Source organism: Monopterus albus, unplaced genomic scaffold (assembly GCF_001952655.1).
Source record: "Monopterus albus unplaced genomic scaffold, M_albus_1.0 scaffold355.1, whole genome shotgun sequence".
Lineage (NCBI taxonomy): Eukaryota > Metazoa > Chordata > Actinopteri > Synbranchiformes > Synbranchidae > Monopterus > Monopterus albus.
In genome coordinates this window covers 944,736-963,419 of record NW_018128235.1, presented here as the reverse complement: position 1 = coordinate 963,419, position 18,684 = coordinate 944,736, and the positions used below count along the sequence as shown (strand labels likewise).

General features: G+C 43.5%; 2 protein-coding genes across 6 annotated transcripts in view; both read right to left on the bottom strand.

Moving 5' to 3' along the window:
• Positions 1–921: 921 nt before the first annotated feature.
• On the bottom strand, positions 922–10,684 carry hus1 (HUS1 checkpoint clamp component). Of its 3 annotated transcripts, none has more exons than XM_020625424.1 (8): positions 10,347–10,684; positions 7,467–7,594; positions 6,709–6,885; positions 5,008–5,115; positions 4,814–4,888; positions 3,595–3,697; positions 2,620–2,754; positions 922–1,323 (listed from the first exon to the last, which is right to left on the bottom strand). In XM_020625424.1, exons 1-8 carry the CDS (start codon positions 10,396–10,398, stop codon positions 1,241–1,243), a joined length of 861 nt encoding a protein of 286 aa, XP_020481080.1. In that variant the 5' UTR covers positions 10,399–10,684; the 3' UTR covers positions 922–1,240. The 3 variants fall into 3 exon arrangements, with proteins under 3 accessions (XP_020481080.1, XP_020481082.1, XP_020481081.1); XM_020625426.1 differs by lacking the exon at positions 10,347–10,684 and adding an exon at positions 10,248–10,330; XM_020625425.1 differs by having other exon boundaries at positions 923–1,323; positions 3,595–3,694; positions 10,347–10,682.
• Positions 10,685–11,836: 1,152 nt separating this feature from the next.
• LOC109974957 (ribonuclease inhibitor-like) overlaps positions 11,837–18,684 on the bottom strand; it is a 15,564-nt gene continuing 8,716 nt past the window's right edge. Inside the window, exons 2-5 of one of the 3 annotated variants that reach the window (XM_020625428.1) lie at positions 16,603–17,178; positions 15,246–15,419; positions 14,629–14,802; positions 14,294–14,493 (exon numbers count right to left, since the gene is read on the bottom strand). In XM_020625428.1, coding sequence (XP_020481084.1) covers positions 14,421–14,493; positions 14,629–14,802; positions 15,246–15,419; positions 16,603–16,715 — 534 coding nt within the window. In that variant the 5' untranslated portion in view covers positions 16,716–17,178 and the 3' untranslated portion in view covers positions 14,294–14,420. Of the gene's footprint in view, positions 12,202–12,309; positions 12,432–14,293; positions 14,803–15,245; positions 15,420–16,602; positions 17,179–18,684 lie in introns of those variants that run through there. The other 2 variants (XM_020625427.1, XR_002277059.1) reach the window with 2 other exon arrangements.

Sequence of the window (18,684 nt, the reverse complement as noted above, 5' to 3'; positions counted from 1 at the left end):
CGGTTTGACGTTCCTGTGTAGAAGGGGGCTAGCCCAACCGAAGAGATAAATGTATAGTTCGGTTCAGGGTCTTTTTCATCCTTCAGCTGCCTGCATGCAAGTTGGAGGTGGAAGATACCTGAGCGTGTAATGTTAATTTTTACCTGTGATCCTTTGAATAAATCAGCACTGTTTTGAAGTTACTTGGACTGTCTCGTCTCTCAGAGTTAGCATGGTACAAGAACCGGAAAACTTCAATAGGTTCACTGTATAATTATAAAATATACTCATTTGAATTAGTTTGTAGTAAAATATTTGTCATTATAAGACCAGATTAATTTACAGTTTATATTTTTAAACTGAGCATTCTAGTGTTTGCAGTGAGGAATTGCAGGGCGCCGCCGCTGCGCGCTCACGCTCAGCCGACTTTACACTGGGATCACGTCACAAAACCTAAACTGTTTTCTAGGCTCCGGGAAGGTTTTACAAATATAAAAGCTCCATGAATTAAAATACATAAGAGAAGGAGCAGCAGTCGCCTGGTTTACAGTTCGAGGTGTCCCGTCAACAGCTCGACAAAATTTATTCACAGTGTTAATGACCTACCTGTGGTGACTCTCACGTCCGTTTTCTGCTCCTCTCATTTGGGTCCTGGTCTGTTTTTCCTGACTGACAGTTTTCTGACTCCTGATGAACTGGTGTATGTGCCCATGCAGTTTGGTGAGTGTGGCAGGTTGCAAGGCTGCCTGTCTCTGGGTACAAACTCCATTACATTCTGTATCACATCTCTGTAACAGGCTGCATTCACTCAGTCAGTGTCACCTTGTGATCAGATGACTGAGAGCTACAGAGACATGGAGGTGGTGTCAGAAGCAGGGTGTGCGGAACTGCTACCGTTTGCATTTTGTTGATGTGAAATAAGACACAGATTTTAAATATCTTCATTTTTAATACAAAACAAGTCAAACAGTAAGTGCACACCTTGTTCTGTTTGGTCTTTTATCTCAACTGTCCCAGTGTCACAGTTTCCACCTTCCTCTGTGAAGGTGTGTGTTTACCGGCATGTCGGTGGGTGTTGCTGTCCGGAGGTTCTCTGTGAGGGCTGGAGTCAAGCTCATTAAAATGTAGGACAGACATCCACACGTCAGCAGTGTCGTATCGTTCTGGGTTCCACCTGACGGAGGACATCAGGTGGGGAACACACCTGGAACAGGTCTGCAGCCCAGTTCTCCAGAAATGACCTGAGCGGTTTGCAGAGCGTCTACACCACGGCAGGGATGAAGTACTGCAGCGACATGTCATCGTGCAGCAGAATCAGGTGGACCACCTTCTCATGGACAATGTCTGAGGAGACAAGAGGACAGTGGCAATGGAAACATCACCTGACCAGTGACATAAACAGCTTTACAGTGTGAACATAGAATTACTCTGTTACAGGTGTGTTTGCTACATGTCAGGGTACAAGAGTCCTGGTATTAACTCTACCAGCCCTGACATGCAGGTCCAACCCTGTTGTCGCTTTCCCAGTAGATTAAAGGGTCAGTTCACCCAAATGACACGTTTTCTCTCGCTCCTGCCAGCATGTATGGGGCGTCTGTGGCTTAGGAAGTAGAGCGGGTCGTTTCCTAACCGGAGGATTAGCGGTTCGATTCCCGGCTCGTCCAGTCAACATGTCGTGTCCTTGAGCAAGACACTGACCCCCGATTTGCTCCCGGTGATGACACCGGTGTGTGAATGGGTGAATGGCCAAATAGTGTGAAAGCGCTTTGAGTGTGCTGTAAAGCATAGAAAGGCACTATACAAATATAAGACCATTTACCATGTAGTATGAGTTTTATATAAGACTGTAGAAAAACCTCATTGGTTTCCACAGGAACCGGTTCTCCTGTACAGATTCTCTTGTCAGGGACATCGTACTTCTGGGACGTCAAATCAGTGTTTCATTTTTCAGAGGCAGGTGTGTTGTACACACATGTACCAGGATCTCCGTTACCCCACTTCTTTATTAACCATCAATCTAGAGATACAACTATTAAGCCACAATTCCACCAGAAAGTTCCCAGAACTTGCTTTTTCCCCAGGAACTGAAGCCCAAGAACCATCCCTGGGGTAAAAGATGCTCGAGCACAATGTGATGTGCATTTCCACAGCAGGGCTGAAGCCCAGGGAATATTACACGAATTAGCCTGCTGACGTAAAACCATGGTGGTCGGCAGTAGGGCTGTGAGAACGCCACAGCGGTGGAGGCCAGACAGCAGGCAAAACCGAAACGGTCACGTTTCTGCATGTTAATACTCATGTAACAGGTGTTTTTAAACTTGCTGAGGTTTCACCGCAGGTACAGTAATGAGCACAGGGGCCGAGTAAGGTTTCACTTCAGCTGATGTCATGCCCTCCTAACTGTCTGTGCATCCCAAAACAGAAAACTCTCAGAAGTGTCACCAGTGCTGAATCGACACTGTTTTTCCTGTTGGAGCTCTGGATTTTTACTTGATCGCTATTTTTATATTTCACGTGAACCTGCAAAGTGTCCAGGAGCTGCAGCTGGTAGACACAGGCAGCAGAGGAAAAGCTAAAGGATCATACTGCACTAATCTGTGCAGTGCCTCCTCACAGACAAGGAGCAGGGGTTTGACTTACTGCACATGGCCTTGCTGGGGTTGACCTGCTGCCCCATGAGGAACTGCTGCAACCTCCTGATGTCAACCCGGGCCTCGGCCATGGCCTCCGGGTCCCTGCTCTGAGACGAGCTGCTGCCCTGGGAGGCACCGTCACCTGGAGGGACAGGAAGCAGAAAGAGATGGAGGCAGATGAATATGCAAGACATTTCCCCCAACCAGAAGCTGGAGCCAGATCAGGGAACCCAAACTTGAACAGCTCTGAGCTCCTGTGTCACCTGAGAAAAAACTTTCCCAGTATGTTTAATCTGAAGATCTTGGAAAAAAGAATTTCTAAAGGATGTGCAAAAACAAAAAACAAGCGCAGAGCAAAAGTGAATTAAAAAAATCCTCGGCACTAGGAAACTTAGTGAAATACCACGGAATCACATCTCTGCATCTGTCTCTACATTTCCTGTGTGCTCCACACACACACACACAATACAGAGATCAAGGCAAAAAATGCAGCAAAACAATGTTCAGAAGATGAATCTTGAAGCTGAAGACACCGAAGAAGAAAAGCATAGAAAGTTTCCCCATATATAAATGTACGACCAGTCTACAGACATATCGGCAGCTCTGTCAGGCGGCGCCTTGAGCTAAAGGCTAACATCAACATGCTAACCTCCTCACAGTCACAATGCTAACATATCAGGTGTTAGATGAAAAGTCAGAGGATCAGCTAGGCTGCTCTGGGCACCACAGTTATCTGTGCTAAATGTCATGGCAGGGCATCCAGCGCTTGTCAAGGTGTTTCGTTTAAAAGCCAAAATGTCACCCCACGGTGACAGTGGAGGAAAAGTCACAGCCGAGTCAGTAGGATTTGTCCTCTGCGGAATACGAATGTAAAGTTAATCTCACTTGATCTGACAGCTATTCAGCATGTTTCCATTATTATACCAATGCTATTGTCCACACAGCTGTGACTACAGACATGAGGCTGTAACACTGTTCCTACCCCAGGGAGGATTTCCCAGGTCTTTGAAGTGAGTGGTGACAGAAACCAGATCAGTCTCGATCTTCAGGTTCATCTCTCCGTTCAGGTTGGCTTCGATTACCTGCCAACACACGCACACAAACTTTAATAAGGGTTATGCGCAACTTAGTTCCGTATACTGCAAAACAGAATCATCCGTTTCCGGTTTGCGACTAGTATGAAATATGGCACTGTTCTACTCAAGATGTCTCCAAGAACTACCAAAGATGAAGATCACGGATGTACATCCAATATGCAGTTCGATGGAAGTGCGCTGACCCGTTTCAGCGCACTTCCGCTTTTCAGCAGAACGCCGGTGACACAGTAATGCGAAACACGTTCTTTGAGCTCGTTTTATTTGATTAGTTCGTAGATTAAAAAAAAAAGAAGTCTTTTTCAAGACACAAATACCAGAAGCGGGATGGTCCAAACAGTGATTTCTGCTGCGTACCTCAATGTGCGATGTCAGGGAATTTCAATTCAGCCATAAGCTTTCACCATTTCCCTAAGGAAGAAACCTTAAGAAAAATATGGATCCGTAATGTACGACGTGATAATCTTGTAATTAAGAGGACGACAACAGTATGTAGTAGACACTTCGTCTCCACAGATGTAATTCAAGGTGGACAACGGCGTTTGAAAGAAGGAGCCGTTCCAGTGCTGTTTGTCACCAGAACCATCAGCCTTGGACATGGCACGTGAAAAATTAGAAGCCCAGCAGTTTGCGAATTTAGCATTTTGCATTACACAAGCTTAGTTACTATTAGCTTTCCGGTAGTGCATTACATTATTTTGGTGTACCAGACAGATGCTCGGTGTAAATATTGATAACATTAGCTAGTTATCTTATGAACTAGCTTAGCTACATCTCCATTTGTAAAATAACCGATACATAACTCTACCTTCGTAGTCGTGGATGTATGAAGAAGCATGTAGCTTAAACCCCTTATCCAGCTTGCTGCCTGGTGTTTTAGACGTCGAACTGCATATTCGATGTACATCCGTGATCTTCATCTTTGGTAGTTCTTGGAGACATCTTGAGTAGAACAGTGCCATATTTCAAACTAGTCGCAAACCAGAAACGGATGATTTCTGTTTTGCAGTATACGGAAGTAAGTTGCGCATAACCCCTATTTTGAGTTCTCTGTACTTGAGCACTGTTCCATGTACTCAACATGATGTTAGAGAAATGTGATGCTACCAGGAAGTTGGAGAGGTTCTTCATTCTGTCCACAACATTCTTCATGGTCTTCAGAGGAGGCAGGTAGATACTCACCTGCACACAGAGACAAAAAGACACATCTGTCAGTGTTTGGAAATGAATGAAAGACAAATGCTCTGCTCTGACGTGTGTCCATTTTAAAGACTAAAGTATGTGGACAGTGGTGCACTTACATCAAAGTCTGGCACGGTTGGTTCTTTGAATTCGTGCCAGAGCCTCCGGGGGATAACATCCACTGGAATGTCATGAGTAACAACTCGGCTGACGCTGGACAGGGTGGGCTGGACGAAACGAGCAGAGATGTCACTGGGTTAAGTCTCTCTCTGACTTACAGCTCTGCACTGCTGTAATGAACAGTATAAACAGTGGCGGTTCTACATTGAATTACTCCCCGGGCGAGACCCCCCTCTGAGCCCCCCCCAAGGGAAAAAACACTAAATTTTGCACAGTGATGCAGTCATAGCAAGAAGGCTAACAAAAACTAAGAGTTAATGTTATACTAATAAATTAACATTAGCCCTTCATTGATGACATGGATACCGTAATCCCACAGAACGTAGTTGCATACCTTTATCCTTTGCTCGTTTCTCCTCTTCTTTTCTCTTTTCCTAAATTGGGCACCTGACAGCTTTGACCTTTTTCTCTCCATCGCTGTTTTTTTTTTTTTTTTTTTTTTTTCTTGCAATCAACAGATTTCCCATCCCCCAGCACTGTTACTCATGACCAGAAGTCAAGACTATACCAATTCACCTTGTATTACCTATTTTTATTAGCCATTTAACACAATTTGGAAAAAACAAAAGCGTGCAAATTATAGGCCTGTGTTTATAATATTATGAATGAAATGTGCGTTATTTGGAAGAAAGTCAAGGTGTCACTGACTTAGTTTAGCCTACTAAGTGGACCCCGCTCCTTTGTCCGCTCCATTTGGGAGAGGTGAACTCTCCTCCTGCACCCGCGCCTCCTCCCCTCCCCTTTCCACCTCTCACACAGCTTCTGTGTATGGCACCTTCTCATCAAGCAGGGGAATATATATGATAGATAATAAAAAACTGCTTAGAGGCGCAGATTATTTTCTTTCCAAGTGCTTGTGCCGCCCCCCATGTGTCATGAAAAAATGTCGCCCCGGGCGACTGCCCGGTTCGCCCATGCCAAAAACCGCCACTGAGTAAAAACCTGCAGTAACAGATGCTGATTGGCCACTTGAACACAGCACTGACATATCACCACCTTCTGAGCTGATACAGTGTAGCTGCTTATTCCACATCCAGCACTTACAGAGCAGTAAGATCATTCATTCAGAGTGATGTTTGCTAAATGCTCCGCGTCCCCCAGCTGGTCTCTGACTGGCTCCGTCTGCTGTTTGCTGCTGAGTGGGTCATGGATGGCGGCTGTTTAGAGCATCTTCTCTGACAACAGCTGCTTCCTGCTGTGGCTCAGAACTGCATCATGAGGGCAGTGACAGTGAACCAGGACAGTAAAGCTGTGGTCTGACACTACACAAGGAGCTGAGACTCGCTGTAAAGCTCTGTAAACTGAGGGGCGCTGCAGGCTCAGCTGATAAATCTCTGACACCGTTCACATAGTGACACTGTCTTCAGTGTCATTCTACCATATCAGCTTTAAAGGTGGTCACATGTTAATGTTCATACCTTGATTTGCTGCCTCCGGGTGGCCAAAAGATCTGTTATTGCAGGTTTAAGTGAGACCAAGAGAAAAAAACATGATGATACAGTATATAAGCACGTGTAGGTGTAAATGGACACAGAAAAATGTCCTGCATGAAAACAACTTTCTTTGGTTTCCTCCAGTAGACATGTAGCAGCATGCACACCACTGCCTGCACGCTGCAGGAGTAATGTGTCCAGTCTCACCAGCTCGGCGACGATGGTGAGGCAAGGACAATGTTTTTTGGTCAGTTTCACTTTGACGACCTTGGCGTTCTGGACCGTCTTCAGGGCTCTGGACATGTTCTCGGGAGCCACCTCCAGACAAATCTCATTGTCCTCAGGGTTCATGCCCTCCATCTGGTACTCGTCAAAGAAGTTGGCCTGAGGGAGGAATGACACACTGGTCACTTCACCCAAATCCAAGAAATCCTGATGAACTGAGCCACAGACAGTTGGCAGCTACAAGTAGCGAGACAGATTTCATGGAGAACTACTTTCTGCCAAGAGCAGAAAGCACTAAAACTAGTGTGCTACTGTAGACTAAGTGACAGGAAATTACTGAGCTACTATTCTGATCATCAATTAATCATTTCAGTCGGTTTTGACACTGAATGTCAGACGTTCTCTGGGTTTGGCTTTTCACATGTGACGCTGTGCTGTTTCCTATGACAGTAAACCGAATGTGTTTAAGGTCTGTGCTGTTGGTCGGACAAAACGAGACAGCTGAAGGCATCACAGTGGAATGAAAATCTCACATTCACCGATGTAGGTACGACTTTAATAATACCACAGACACAGGAGTTCCGCTGATCTCCCAGGCCACTAAATAACGACTTCTCAACAGAGGAAAAAAAAGATCTAATCCATCACCACCTCCCTGTCAGTGAACCTTACATCCTTCTGTCCCAGTGATTGTTTTATTTCCCAACGAGTGAGACCTAACTCAGCACATGCGCTCTAACCTGAGACAGTTCACACCACATACTGACGCCTCCGTTGGCCACTTTCCCACAGAGAACAAAGAAGAGGTTGTCTGGAGTCAGTCGCAGGATGCACGTCTTCGTCAGCTTTGAGATGGTGGTGATGACTCCTGGTGGTGATGAGTAAGAGCAAAGTTACTAAGCACAATAAGTCCTACTTCAGCCAGTGAAAACACTTCTGGTTTTAATTCAAGCTACAGACAGAGACCATGTCACTGTCGCTTACAAAATCTCAATTCAAATTCAGTTTTCTTCCTTCAAACAATAGTTACAGTGCCTTGCGAAAGTATTCGGCCCCCTTGAACTTTGCGACCTTTTGCCACATTTCAGGCTTCAAACATAAAGATATAAAACTGTAATTTTTTGTGAAGAATCAACAACAAGTGGGACACAATCATGAAGTGGAACGAAATTTATTGGATATTTCAAACTTTTTTAACAAATAAAAAACTGAATAATTGGGCGTGCAAAATTATTCAGCCCCTTTACTTTCAGTGCAGCAAACTCTCTCCAGAAGTTCAGTGAGGATCTCTGAATGATCCAATGTTGACCTAAATGACTAATGATGATAAATAGAATCCACCTGTGTGTAATCAAGTCTCCGTATAAATGCACCTGCACTGTGATAGTCTCAGAGGTCTGTTTAAAGCGCAGAGAGCATCATGAAGAACAAGGAACACACCAGGCAGGTCCGAGATACTGTTGTGGAGAAGTTTAAAGCCGGATTTGGATACAAAAAGATTTCCCAAGCTTTAAACATCCCAAGGAGCACTGTGCAAGCGATAATATTGAAATGGAAGGAGTATCAGACCACTGCAAATCTACCAAGACCTGGCCGTCCCTCTAAACTTTCAGCTCATACAAGGAGAAGACTGATCAGAGATGCAGCCAAGAGGCCCATGATCACTCTGGATGAACTGCAGAGATCTACAGCTGAGGTGGGAGACTCTGTCCATAGGACAACAATCAGTCGTATACTGCACAAATCTGGCCTTTATGGAAGAGTGGCAAGAAGAAAGCCATTTCTTAAAGATATCCATAAAAAGTGTCGTTTAAAGTTTGCCACAAGCCACCTGGGAGACACACCAAACATGTGGAAGAAGGTGCTCTGGTCAGATGAAACCAAAATCGAACTTTTTGGCAACAATGCAAAATGTTATGTTTGGCGTAAAAGCAACACAGCTCATCACCCTGAACACACCATCCCCACTGTCAAACATGGTGGTGGCAGCATCCTGGTTTGGGCCTGCTTTTCTTCAGCAGGGACAGGGAAGGTGGTTAAAATTGATGGGAAGATGGATGGAGCCAAATACAGGACCATTCTGGAAGGAAACCTGATGGAGTCTGCAAAAGACCTGAGACTGGGACGGAGATTTGTCTTCCAACAAGACAATGATCCAAAACATAAAGCAAAATCTACAATGGAATGGTTCACAAATAAACATATCCAGGTGTTAGAATGGCCAAGTCAAAGTCCAGACCTGAATCCAATTGAGAATCTGTGGAAAGAACTGAAAACTGCTGTTCACAAACGCTCTCTATCCAACCTCACTGAGCTCGAGCTGTTTTGCAAGGCGGAATGGGCAAAAATTTCAGTCTCTTGATGTGCAAAACTGATAGAGACATACCCCAAGTGACTTACAGCTGTAATCGCAGCAAAAGGTGGCGCTACAAAGTATTAACTTAAGGGGGCTGAATAATTTTGCACGGCCAATTTTTCAGTTTTTTATTTGTTAAAAACGTTTGAAATATCCAATAAATTTCGTTCTACTTCATGATTGTGTCCCACTTGTTGTTGATTCTTCACAAAAAATTACAGTTTTATATCTTTATGTTTGAAGCCTGAAATGTGGCAAAAGGTCGCAAAGTTCAAGGGGGCCGAATACTTTCGCAAGGCACTGTACTTAATGTCTTTGTTACTCACTATCCACCACTGTTTTCAATCAGTCATTTTGTGTATAAAAAAAAAGTAACTGAAGTTCCCAGAGACGGAGGTGATGTCTACATGTCTGTTGTTCCAGGTCCAAAACACAAAGATGTGGCCATTTATCTGAAAAGCTGCAACCATGGATGTTTGACATTTTTCTCACTCAGATTTTAATCAATTTACCATCATAATTATTACTGAATAATAATACTAAGATAATGATTAATCAATTAATCCCTCAACCACTATATGATTGTAAATGAAGCTAGTTCTCAAGAGTCAACAACTACTTCCTGAATTAAAGACTTAGTCAGTTATAAAACTGGACCAGGAAGCCTCTGAAGGATTTTTGAAACTGGACAGAAAATTCAGCATTTCAGGCTAAAAGTCAACGTCTTTAATGAGTTTAATATGTTAAACAGCAGGAAAACAACTTGACTAACCAACATTTGAGGACATTTCTGCTGTAAACTGTTTAGACTTATACCAATATTTTGCTGATGACCAGTCTGATATTCACTACCTTATGTTTTATGCCAAATGTTCAAAATAGTGCGGAAACAAAAATCAAGCAAATGACTACAAGGAAGTTAAAATTGTTTTAATTTAGGGCTGCAACTAATAATTATTTCCAATGAGTCTGTTGAGCAGTTTTACAATTAATAGCCGTTTTAAACAGGTTGGCTTCAAAATTGCCGTTTAGCTATAATACAAGACAAATAAAAGCATATTATCACCGCAGAAAAGACGAAACCAGCCAAGTTTTGTGTTTTGTGTTGAAAATCTACTCTGCTGATACCCGATTATTGCAGTAGCTGCCGATTTTCTCTACTTACATCGAGTAACGTTAATCGGTTTGTTGACAAACGTCTTGTTTGAGCTCTAAAGGTTTCGTTTACTAGTTGCTACTAGTTAAACCAGTATACTCGACTTACGGCTGAAATGGTTGAGACACGCGATGTCTACGATCTTCCCCCGAAACTTCATTTTGAATTGTGATTGTAAAATTTACTCTCTGTACAAAGTGATGTGCACAATTGTGTCAGGCGGGATTTTAATCCAGATGCACAGCGTTTGTTTGGTCCGTCGGTGTCCAAGGTCCGACGGAAACGGCAACCAGTGTAAAGCTATTCAGCGTTCCGTGAGATGAAAAACCAACCCTGTCTTCTGGTTCACCCTTCTTTTGTGTACGTTCACTTTTTTCCAATGTGAAAGATCGGTTACACTGTGAAAGACGTGAGTGCGTTGTCCACCGCTGGTTAACACATTCAGGACCACTTCTGCCACTGAGCCTGTAGGGGGCGGCATGGAGCTGGAGTCAATCCCAGCCAGCACAGGGCAAGAGGTGGGGTCCACCTGGCCAGGTGGCCAGCCTGTCACAGGGCTGACACACACGGACAGACCACCACTCAGCTACTGGTTCAGAGCCACCAGTCAACCTGCATGTGTTTGGACTGTGGGTGAAGCTGGAGTCTGCGCCGGAAACCCACGTTTCACATAGAGGCACTGTGAGTATTAGGTTTCCATGTTGTATATTTAAGATTTTGTCTCTAGTGGTTAATACATGTCATGTTTGTTGTGCTTCAGCTCCTTGTGGTCTAATAGGTGTTCAGTTCAACAGGTGTGTGGAGACGAGGTGACTGAGCTGGTACATATGAAAACTAAATAACACTAAATAAAATCTTTTCATTAATTTACAACCATCTACTCAAGTGCTGTGATTAGGATTGTTTATGCCTTTTTTAAAAAATCCTTTTCAAACGTTTAAATCCAGTCATGTCAGTGTGGCTCTGTTGTAGCTATAAACACCCCCACCCCTCTGTTGTGGGGGTGTTTACAGCACAGATGAACAGCACTTGGGGCATAGCCTCATTTCTAAGAGAACTAGTACAGATCAATCATCACAGCTGCCATGAACAGGTCACTTGTAAACTTGGGTAAAGGATTGAGTAAATCTAAAATCTGCCGTATTTGTACTGAAGCAACCTAATGAAGTATCTGTAAAGGGTCATTTGTGGAAGTGAAGCACTTCATACTCAACCAAAGAGAAAATAAAAGAAGAACAGGGTGTATTCAATGATAGCCAACAAAGCACAAAGAAGGCAGAAGGCTTACACACCCAAGTCATCAGTGTCCGTTTATATAGTGCAAACTAACGTATCAGCACATGAGAAAATGCACAGATATCAGTGTGTAACAGTCGTTCACTTTCATGACTGAAAACTTCTAACCCGTCGCCACCATCATGTACACTTTACCAGATTTCAGCCTCTATGGTCTCCATCATCTGTCTGAGCTGGTGCTCCCAGCCAATTGAAGTTGAAGAATAGGCCGAAATTGATTTGGCCCACTGCGATGGACTGGCAACCTGTCCAGGGTGTACCCTGCCTTCGCCTGATTGCCAGCTGGGATTGGCAGCCCCCCCGCGACCCCATTTGGGACTGAGCAGTATAGAAGATGAATGAATGAATGAATGATTTGGCCCATGGAACTCTAGTTATTCACTTCACCAAATAAAGTTATGGATTCTGAGCACCAGCTATCCCGAGGCAGTAACCAGGCAGCAGAGGGTTCCAGTAATTCTCTGCCCCCAAATCCAGGTTATTTCAGGACTTTGGACTCATGAAGACTTCTATATATTGAAAGTTATATGTGACAGAGTATCAGATGACAAATGTGTGGTTCTAATGTCAGTAGATTTATACAGAATATGTAGTATGTGTCCAGCCTGATCACATGGCATCTTTTGGAAAGACATCTTCTGTCTGTACAGCCCAGATTCATTTAAACCTATAACGATAAAGACAGTAAGAGTTACTGTCAGGTAATCTTAGACACATGATCACAGCCAATATCTTATCTGACTGGCCAGAAAATGATGGTCCAAGCTCTACTGACCTCAGTCTTCAGTCTCCATTGTGGACTCTCCAGTCCAGCAGATAGCAGATTCGCTCCTGTGTTCTGCACTTTGTTGAGGCTCAAGTCCAGTTCTTTCAGATGGGAGGGGTTGGACTTTAGAGCTGAGGCCAGAGAAGCACAACCTTCATCTGTGATCTGACAGCCCTTCAACCTGCACAGAGGAGGGTTTGATCAAACCATCACTAGCTTTTGGATTTGCACAGAGGAAAGAGAGATTCTGTACCTCAGAGCCTCCAGTCGACAGTGTGGACTCTCCATCCCAACACACAGAAGACTCACTCCAATATCCTGCACCTTGTTCAGGTTCAGGTCCAGTTCTCTCAGATGGGAGGGGTTGGACTTCAGAGATGAGGCCAGAGAAGCACAGCTGGTCTCTGATAGTTCACAGTTATGAAGTCTGTAATTACCGAATAAACAGTCAGGACTCCTGCCATGTAATCCTGGTGTTTGTATATGTCCAGATTAGAGGAAACCATGATGCAACACTACCATGACCCCCCTCTTCCTAATGCCAAGAACCCAGGAAGCAACAAGACACTGGCAGCCCTCACAAAGGATTAGACAGATGAGGGGCGGTGCAAAGTCAAACAAAAGAAACCAATCAAAAGTAACAGTCAAAATTTAATGCACACTGCCAAATGGATGGGATCTGTGTAGATGCAGAGACAGCTCCATGTTAGCCATCCTACCCACGATGGTGGTACTTGTTTCAGCAGCTTTGCTGACCCACATTGTACACAAACATGCCAGGAGAAGGTTCAGCAAGATGCAAAGATGCAAAGATCCACAGCTAGTGATGTTCCCTCTGATACCGAGGCTCCGAAGCTTGCTTCCAACTCGGAAGGATATTTTTCTGAAGCACTGTGCTGGAGCTTGCTTCAAATCAGGAAAAACCACGTGACTGATGACGTTCGAAGCACTTCTGCTTCATTCAGATTGAATCAGATGACTGGTTTGGTTTGACAGGCAGAGCTTTGAAACATTGGAGCAATACAGATGTATTTCAGATGGATGAAACAGCGCTCTGTCCTACGTCTTGTCAGCACATTTTGGATTGACTCGCTATGGAGCCATCAAGGAAACAGTTACAAGTGTGGGGAAATTTTGAATTGGTGCCACTGAATAAGATAAATTATATTCCCAAGATTCAAGCCTTATTGTCAAGTCTGTTATTAATACAATGGATGTCCAAGTTTATGGTCCCCTCCAAATAAACACAGGAAGAATAAATCACACACTGATCTCACTGTGATTTCATAGGTGCAGTGTTTGTGCTGTCCTCAACAGCTGATGTATAACAACACGTCATCAATGCCTGTTAATGCTACCAGGATGACGTGTCCGTCCGCTAAGTGTGTGTGTGAGATGTGTGTACGCAGTCAGTGACAGAGCCGCTCTGTCACACAACCTAAACACATTTATACTTATAACACTTGGCTTTCACAATTCAGCCAATGCTGATGCAGCTATGCGCCGCTTGAAGTCAGAGTGTGCTGCCTTAATCCAAAACGCACCTCATGACAACGTACCATCAACACCAGCACAGCCAGAACCTGCTGCGGCTTTCACGGGTACACCATTAATCACATTTGTATTTATATATTTATTTGTATTTAATTGTATGCTTAATAAATGTCCTGTAATGTTTTATTTTCAGGCATTGACCTGTGGAAGCTTCTTGACAAAGATGCAGAAGAAGACAGAAAATCTCAGAACGATACTGCAGATTCCATTGTGGAGGTTCAGTGATATCTGTCTGCTCCTCCTCTGGACAGATCAAAGGACCCCTTAGGTTACTGGTGAGGCACAAATCCCTGTACCCACACTGTTCAACCTGGCCAAACAGTTCCTGGTGAAGGAAGATTACTTAAGTATTCAAATTCAAAAGGCAAGGAAGAAAAACAGACACATAAAATGAAGTTAGATTTCAGCTTTATTTAGGTAATTTCCACATTACAACAAAACTCATCATTAAAACAAAACTCATGCACACGCAAGGTGCATCAGTTTCACCTTTGCAAGGCTGCACAACAACCACTGCACCAGCAGATGTCACTCAATGAATGAAGCTTCAAGTAGTGAACCAATTTTCAATACAATGGTCCAAAAAGGTTCAAAGCTTCATGGGGCCTGGTATGGCCATCACTGTCCACAGCACAGGAACTGTCAGCGTGGAAAACAACATGACATATAATACATACCACGAAATTATGTCTGTTACGGGGTATGCGAGTTAGGTAAGGTAATGCAAGTTCAGTTAATGCTCTGGCGATGACAAAAGTCAGCAGATAAACTGACCTCAGTGTCTGCAGTTGACAGTGTAGACTGTCCAGTCCAGCACACAGCAGCTTCACTCCTGAGTCCTGCAGGTCATTTCTGCTCAGGTCCAGGTGTCTCAGATGGGAGGGGTTGGACTTCAGAGCTAAGGCCAGAGAAGCACAGCTGGTCTCTGACAGTCCACAATTAGCAAGTCTGTATTTAAATGGATGATATCTACATCAGAGATGCTGTGGTAAATTCCTACCACCATCTACACACCACAGCACAAACATAAAAACAGATGGTGAAGCTTTGGTTTCCATTCACCTTTTACTAAAACAATCACAGATTTCTACAAGATTGCTTCTTCCAGATTTCTCACAACCATTTGCTTACATGTCTGCCTGTGACTGTTTCATGTGATGCCATGGTAATCAGCCTTAATGAAATTTCTACTGCATAACATTAAGCAACTATTGCTGAGAGGTAATACTGCTGTCTTAGATTGGTATTGGATGTGCACTTCTCAAAAGTTTCAGAAAGTGATTTTAATTTTTTTAAGGATGTTCTTGTCTCTGTGTGCCATTTAATGTCAATACCCAGAATCTTCGAGCAGTTTAAGATCTACAAGAGCAAAAGACGGTAAATGGACTGACGAAAGTGATTCCAGTTGACAGTGTGGACTCTCCAGTCCAGCTGACAGCAGCTTCACTCCTGAGTCCTGCAGCTTGCTTCCCCTCAGGTCCAGCTCTGTCAGATGGGAGGGGCTGGACTTCAGAGCTGATGCCACGACTTCATAGTGAGCGGCTGAAAGCCAAAATTCACCAAGTCTGAGAGTACAGGATTAATGTGAAGTCAGTGATGTAAACTTAACAAACACTGTCTGCACAAAAAGACACAAAACACAATAGTAATAGAAAATAATTCAAGGACAAGGGAAAAGATGCAAAATACATTGAATTATTGAATTGAATGAATTATTACAACAGATCAGAGAGAGAACAAAACACTGTTGTGTTTTTGATGCAGCAGATATTTGGAGGCACCTGGACCTGTTTTAGAAACTTTATTACATTTTGACATTGTTATTTCTCTCTTCATAGCCAGGTCATGACAAACTGGAGGCTTGTCCATCCTTTCAGTCTGTTACCCTAGAAAAAGTGACTGAGTAAAGTTACATTTGCTGCTGTTGGGTGTGCCGGTTCTGCAATTTGATGTTCTCTCCATTTATTGACCTTTGGTTTGCACATTTGAAACAGATCCTATGTTTGAACCAAGTTGTCATCAGATATTATGGTTTTAGAAATTTTTCCCGAAGTTCTGTCCAGCACATTTAGTTCTTTGTGTCCAAAAGCAGCAAACAAGTATAATGAGGAAGTTATATTTTTCTTTGCGTCAGTGTGTGAAAATAATAAATCAAGGTCAGTCTTGTCTGACTATGTATCTACCAAACCCATAGTGTGGGTTTGGTTTGGTTACTGTATTCATATTTCAGTGACAGTGGCTGGAGCACATTGTCTCAGGGAAGACTAGATATGGGTTTAGGTAGGTCAGTTACGACTTGGCAGGCACAGGGGCGCATCAGGTCCCTGTTTATTACAGTGACGTTTATGCACATTATGGGTACCGGTAAGTCTGGTGGAACAAGAAGATTTTATTGCCCCTTTGTCAAAAGAGATTTTAGATCTCTGACTGATTAATTGGTATCAGTCTAATATAAAACCACAGTCTTCGCTCTGGAAGACCTGAGTTCTTTGATTAGTCACCTGCTTGAACAACTGCCCCTCATTGGTGGATCAGCTCCTCACAGGCAGTTTGATTCAGCATTTCCGAGATGGTTCACGTTGCCTGGTTGCAACAGGATTGCGTGTCTGTTCTTACCAGGCTGTTTACCTGCAGACTTGCACCCTGTTGTCATTTTCTAGTTACCTGATTTAACCCCGACTTCAGAAACTGTGACTCAGAGGCAGTAGCTGCACAATGTTGTAAAATGATGTTAGAATCTGGACCCACCGAGCCTTTCTGCAGTTCCTCACAGCTGGGACCAATCTCAGTCGACCCTTCCATGATGTCTTGTACTTCTCCAGGTCCAACTCATCCAGAACCTCCTCTGACATCTGCAGCATGTAGGCCAGAGCTGAGCAGTGGATCTCAAAGAGTTCCTTCTCTGACAGGGACTCTTGGATCTCCTGATGGACAGAGTGGTCGTTCAGCTCTGTCAGGACAGAGGAAGATGTTGATGCTTCTGTCAGGAGAAATAAACTTGGCCTCCATCCACTTAAGGTTGTCGATGGCTCTCTGGATGGTTTCTGGACTGTTCTCTGTCTGACCCAGCAGGCCTCCTAAAAGTCTCTGGTTGGACTACAGACACAGGCCATAAAGGAAGCGGACAAACAGGTCCAGGTGGCCAGTTTGACTATCCAGGGATTTCTCCAAAGCTGTGCACAAAAAGCCATCTAGAGATGGGTAATGTTGAATGTCCAGATCATTATCTTCATCATAATCAGTCAATGAGTCACCATCATCAATTTGATCTTCCAGAAACAGCGGGACCATTGCTTCTTGTCAGAAACATGACTCCTCTTCTCTCTGTGGACACGAAGAAAAGTCTGTGGTTAGTGGACATTGAACAAATGCTGCCTGGAGACACAGTAATTGAAGAAACTCTTCATAATGACAGAACCTGTTCTTCTGTTATCCTACAGATTTTTGGCCGATTGTTTTGAAATTATTTAAATTTACTAATCATATTCTGTTATACTTAAACCTATTTTTCCATTTTCCTTCATATGTGAAGTCAGCTGTAGATCTACAACTAATTACACAGTGCTCTTGTAAAGCAGAAAGTGAGTGGGCGGAACACACTATTAGGTTTCCCCGGGGACTTTTTCACTGTATCACTGCTTTGAGAAGACAGACATTTTGTTTTCTTTTAGAGCAGTTTGGCGTTAGCTTGTCTGGTCCAGCTGGTCGTGTTAAATGGTGTTATTGGTACATCCACTACATTGTCTCTTGCTTGGCGATGTGCTACTGTCCCTCAGGTTGGGAACCACTGAGAAGACCAGTATCTTATTTTGTGTCTCAGGGTCCAGCTTAAGCACTGAAGACTGGGTGAAGTCCCGTGGAGCCGTTGCTCTTCTGTAGTCCTGACCTCTATAGACACAAAGGTGAGTTTAAATCATACTTATACTTATGACCATGTGATATTTCAGTTTTTCTTTTTTAATAAATCTGCAAAAATGTCAAAAATTCTGTGTTTTTCTGTCAATATGGGGTGCTGTGTGTACATTAATGAGGAAAAAAATGAACTTAAATGATTTTAGCATATGGCTGCAATATAACAAAGAGTGAACAATTTAAGGGGGTCTGAATACTTTCCGTACCCACTGTATGTGTTCCAGTGTCCCCTGATTTTGGCACCAGTTTCCCTTGTCACGTGTGAAATTTACACACGTGGCACCACAGCAGTAATTTATTCATTAACTTTAGTCAGTGATATTAAATACTTCAGTCCTCTGTGTCTGCTCAGACGTACCAGCCTCAGTGCTTCTACAGGAAGCTGCTGCACACACTGAAGCAAAGTCATGTGACAAGTATGAGGGGCCGTATAAGACATTATGTATTCTCGACATTTCACACACATATATGGCTGCAATATAACAAAGAGGGAAAAATTTAAGGGGGTCTGAATACTTTCCGTACCCACTGTATATTCTCCTTACACATACATATATTAATTCCTCCACTGAAAGGAGAATATATGTGTGTGAAAGGAAAATATATGTAAGTGAGAGGAGAATATATGTGTGTGCGTGCATGAGTATAGTGGAAAAGGAAGCAGTATTGTAGAAACGGCGGGAGATAATGCAATGTGATTGCTAAGCACAGGTAATGCACGTAAGTTCCGACAAGCATGGACGGAGGAAATGAGGGACGAGTACTGCAGCAAGCCATTGGTGTTCTAAGAAATATTCTCCTTTCCCCTGAAACTGTAACGTCGTTGTCTTCCTCCGTTGTTCAACAAGCGACAGGCGATGTGGCCAGGGTAGCCCACAGCTCGGTGGAAAGTGAGATGAGAGAACTTTTCAGCCCTGG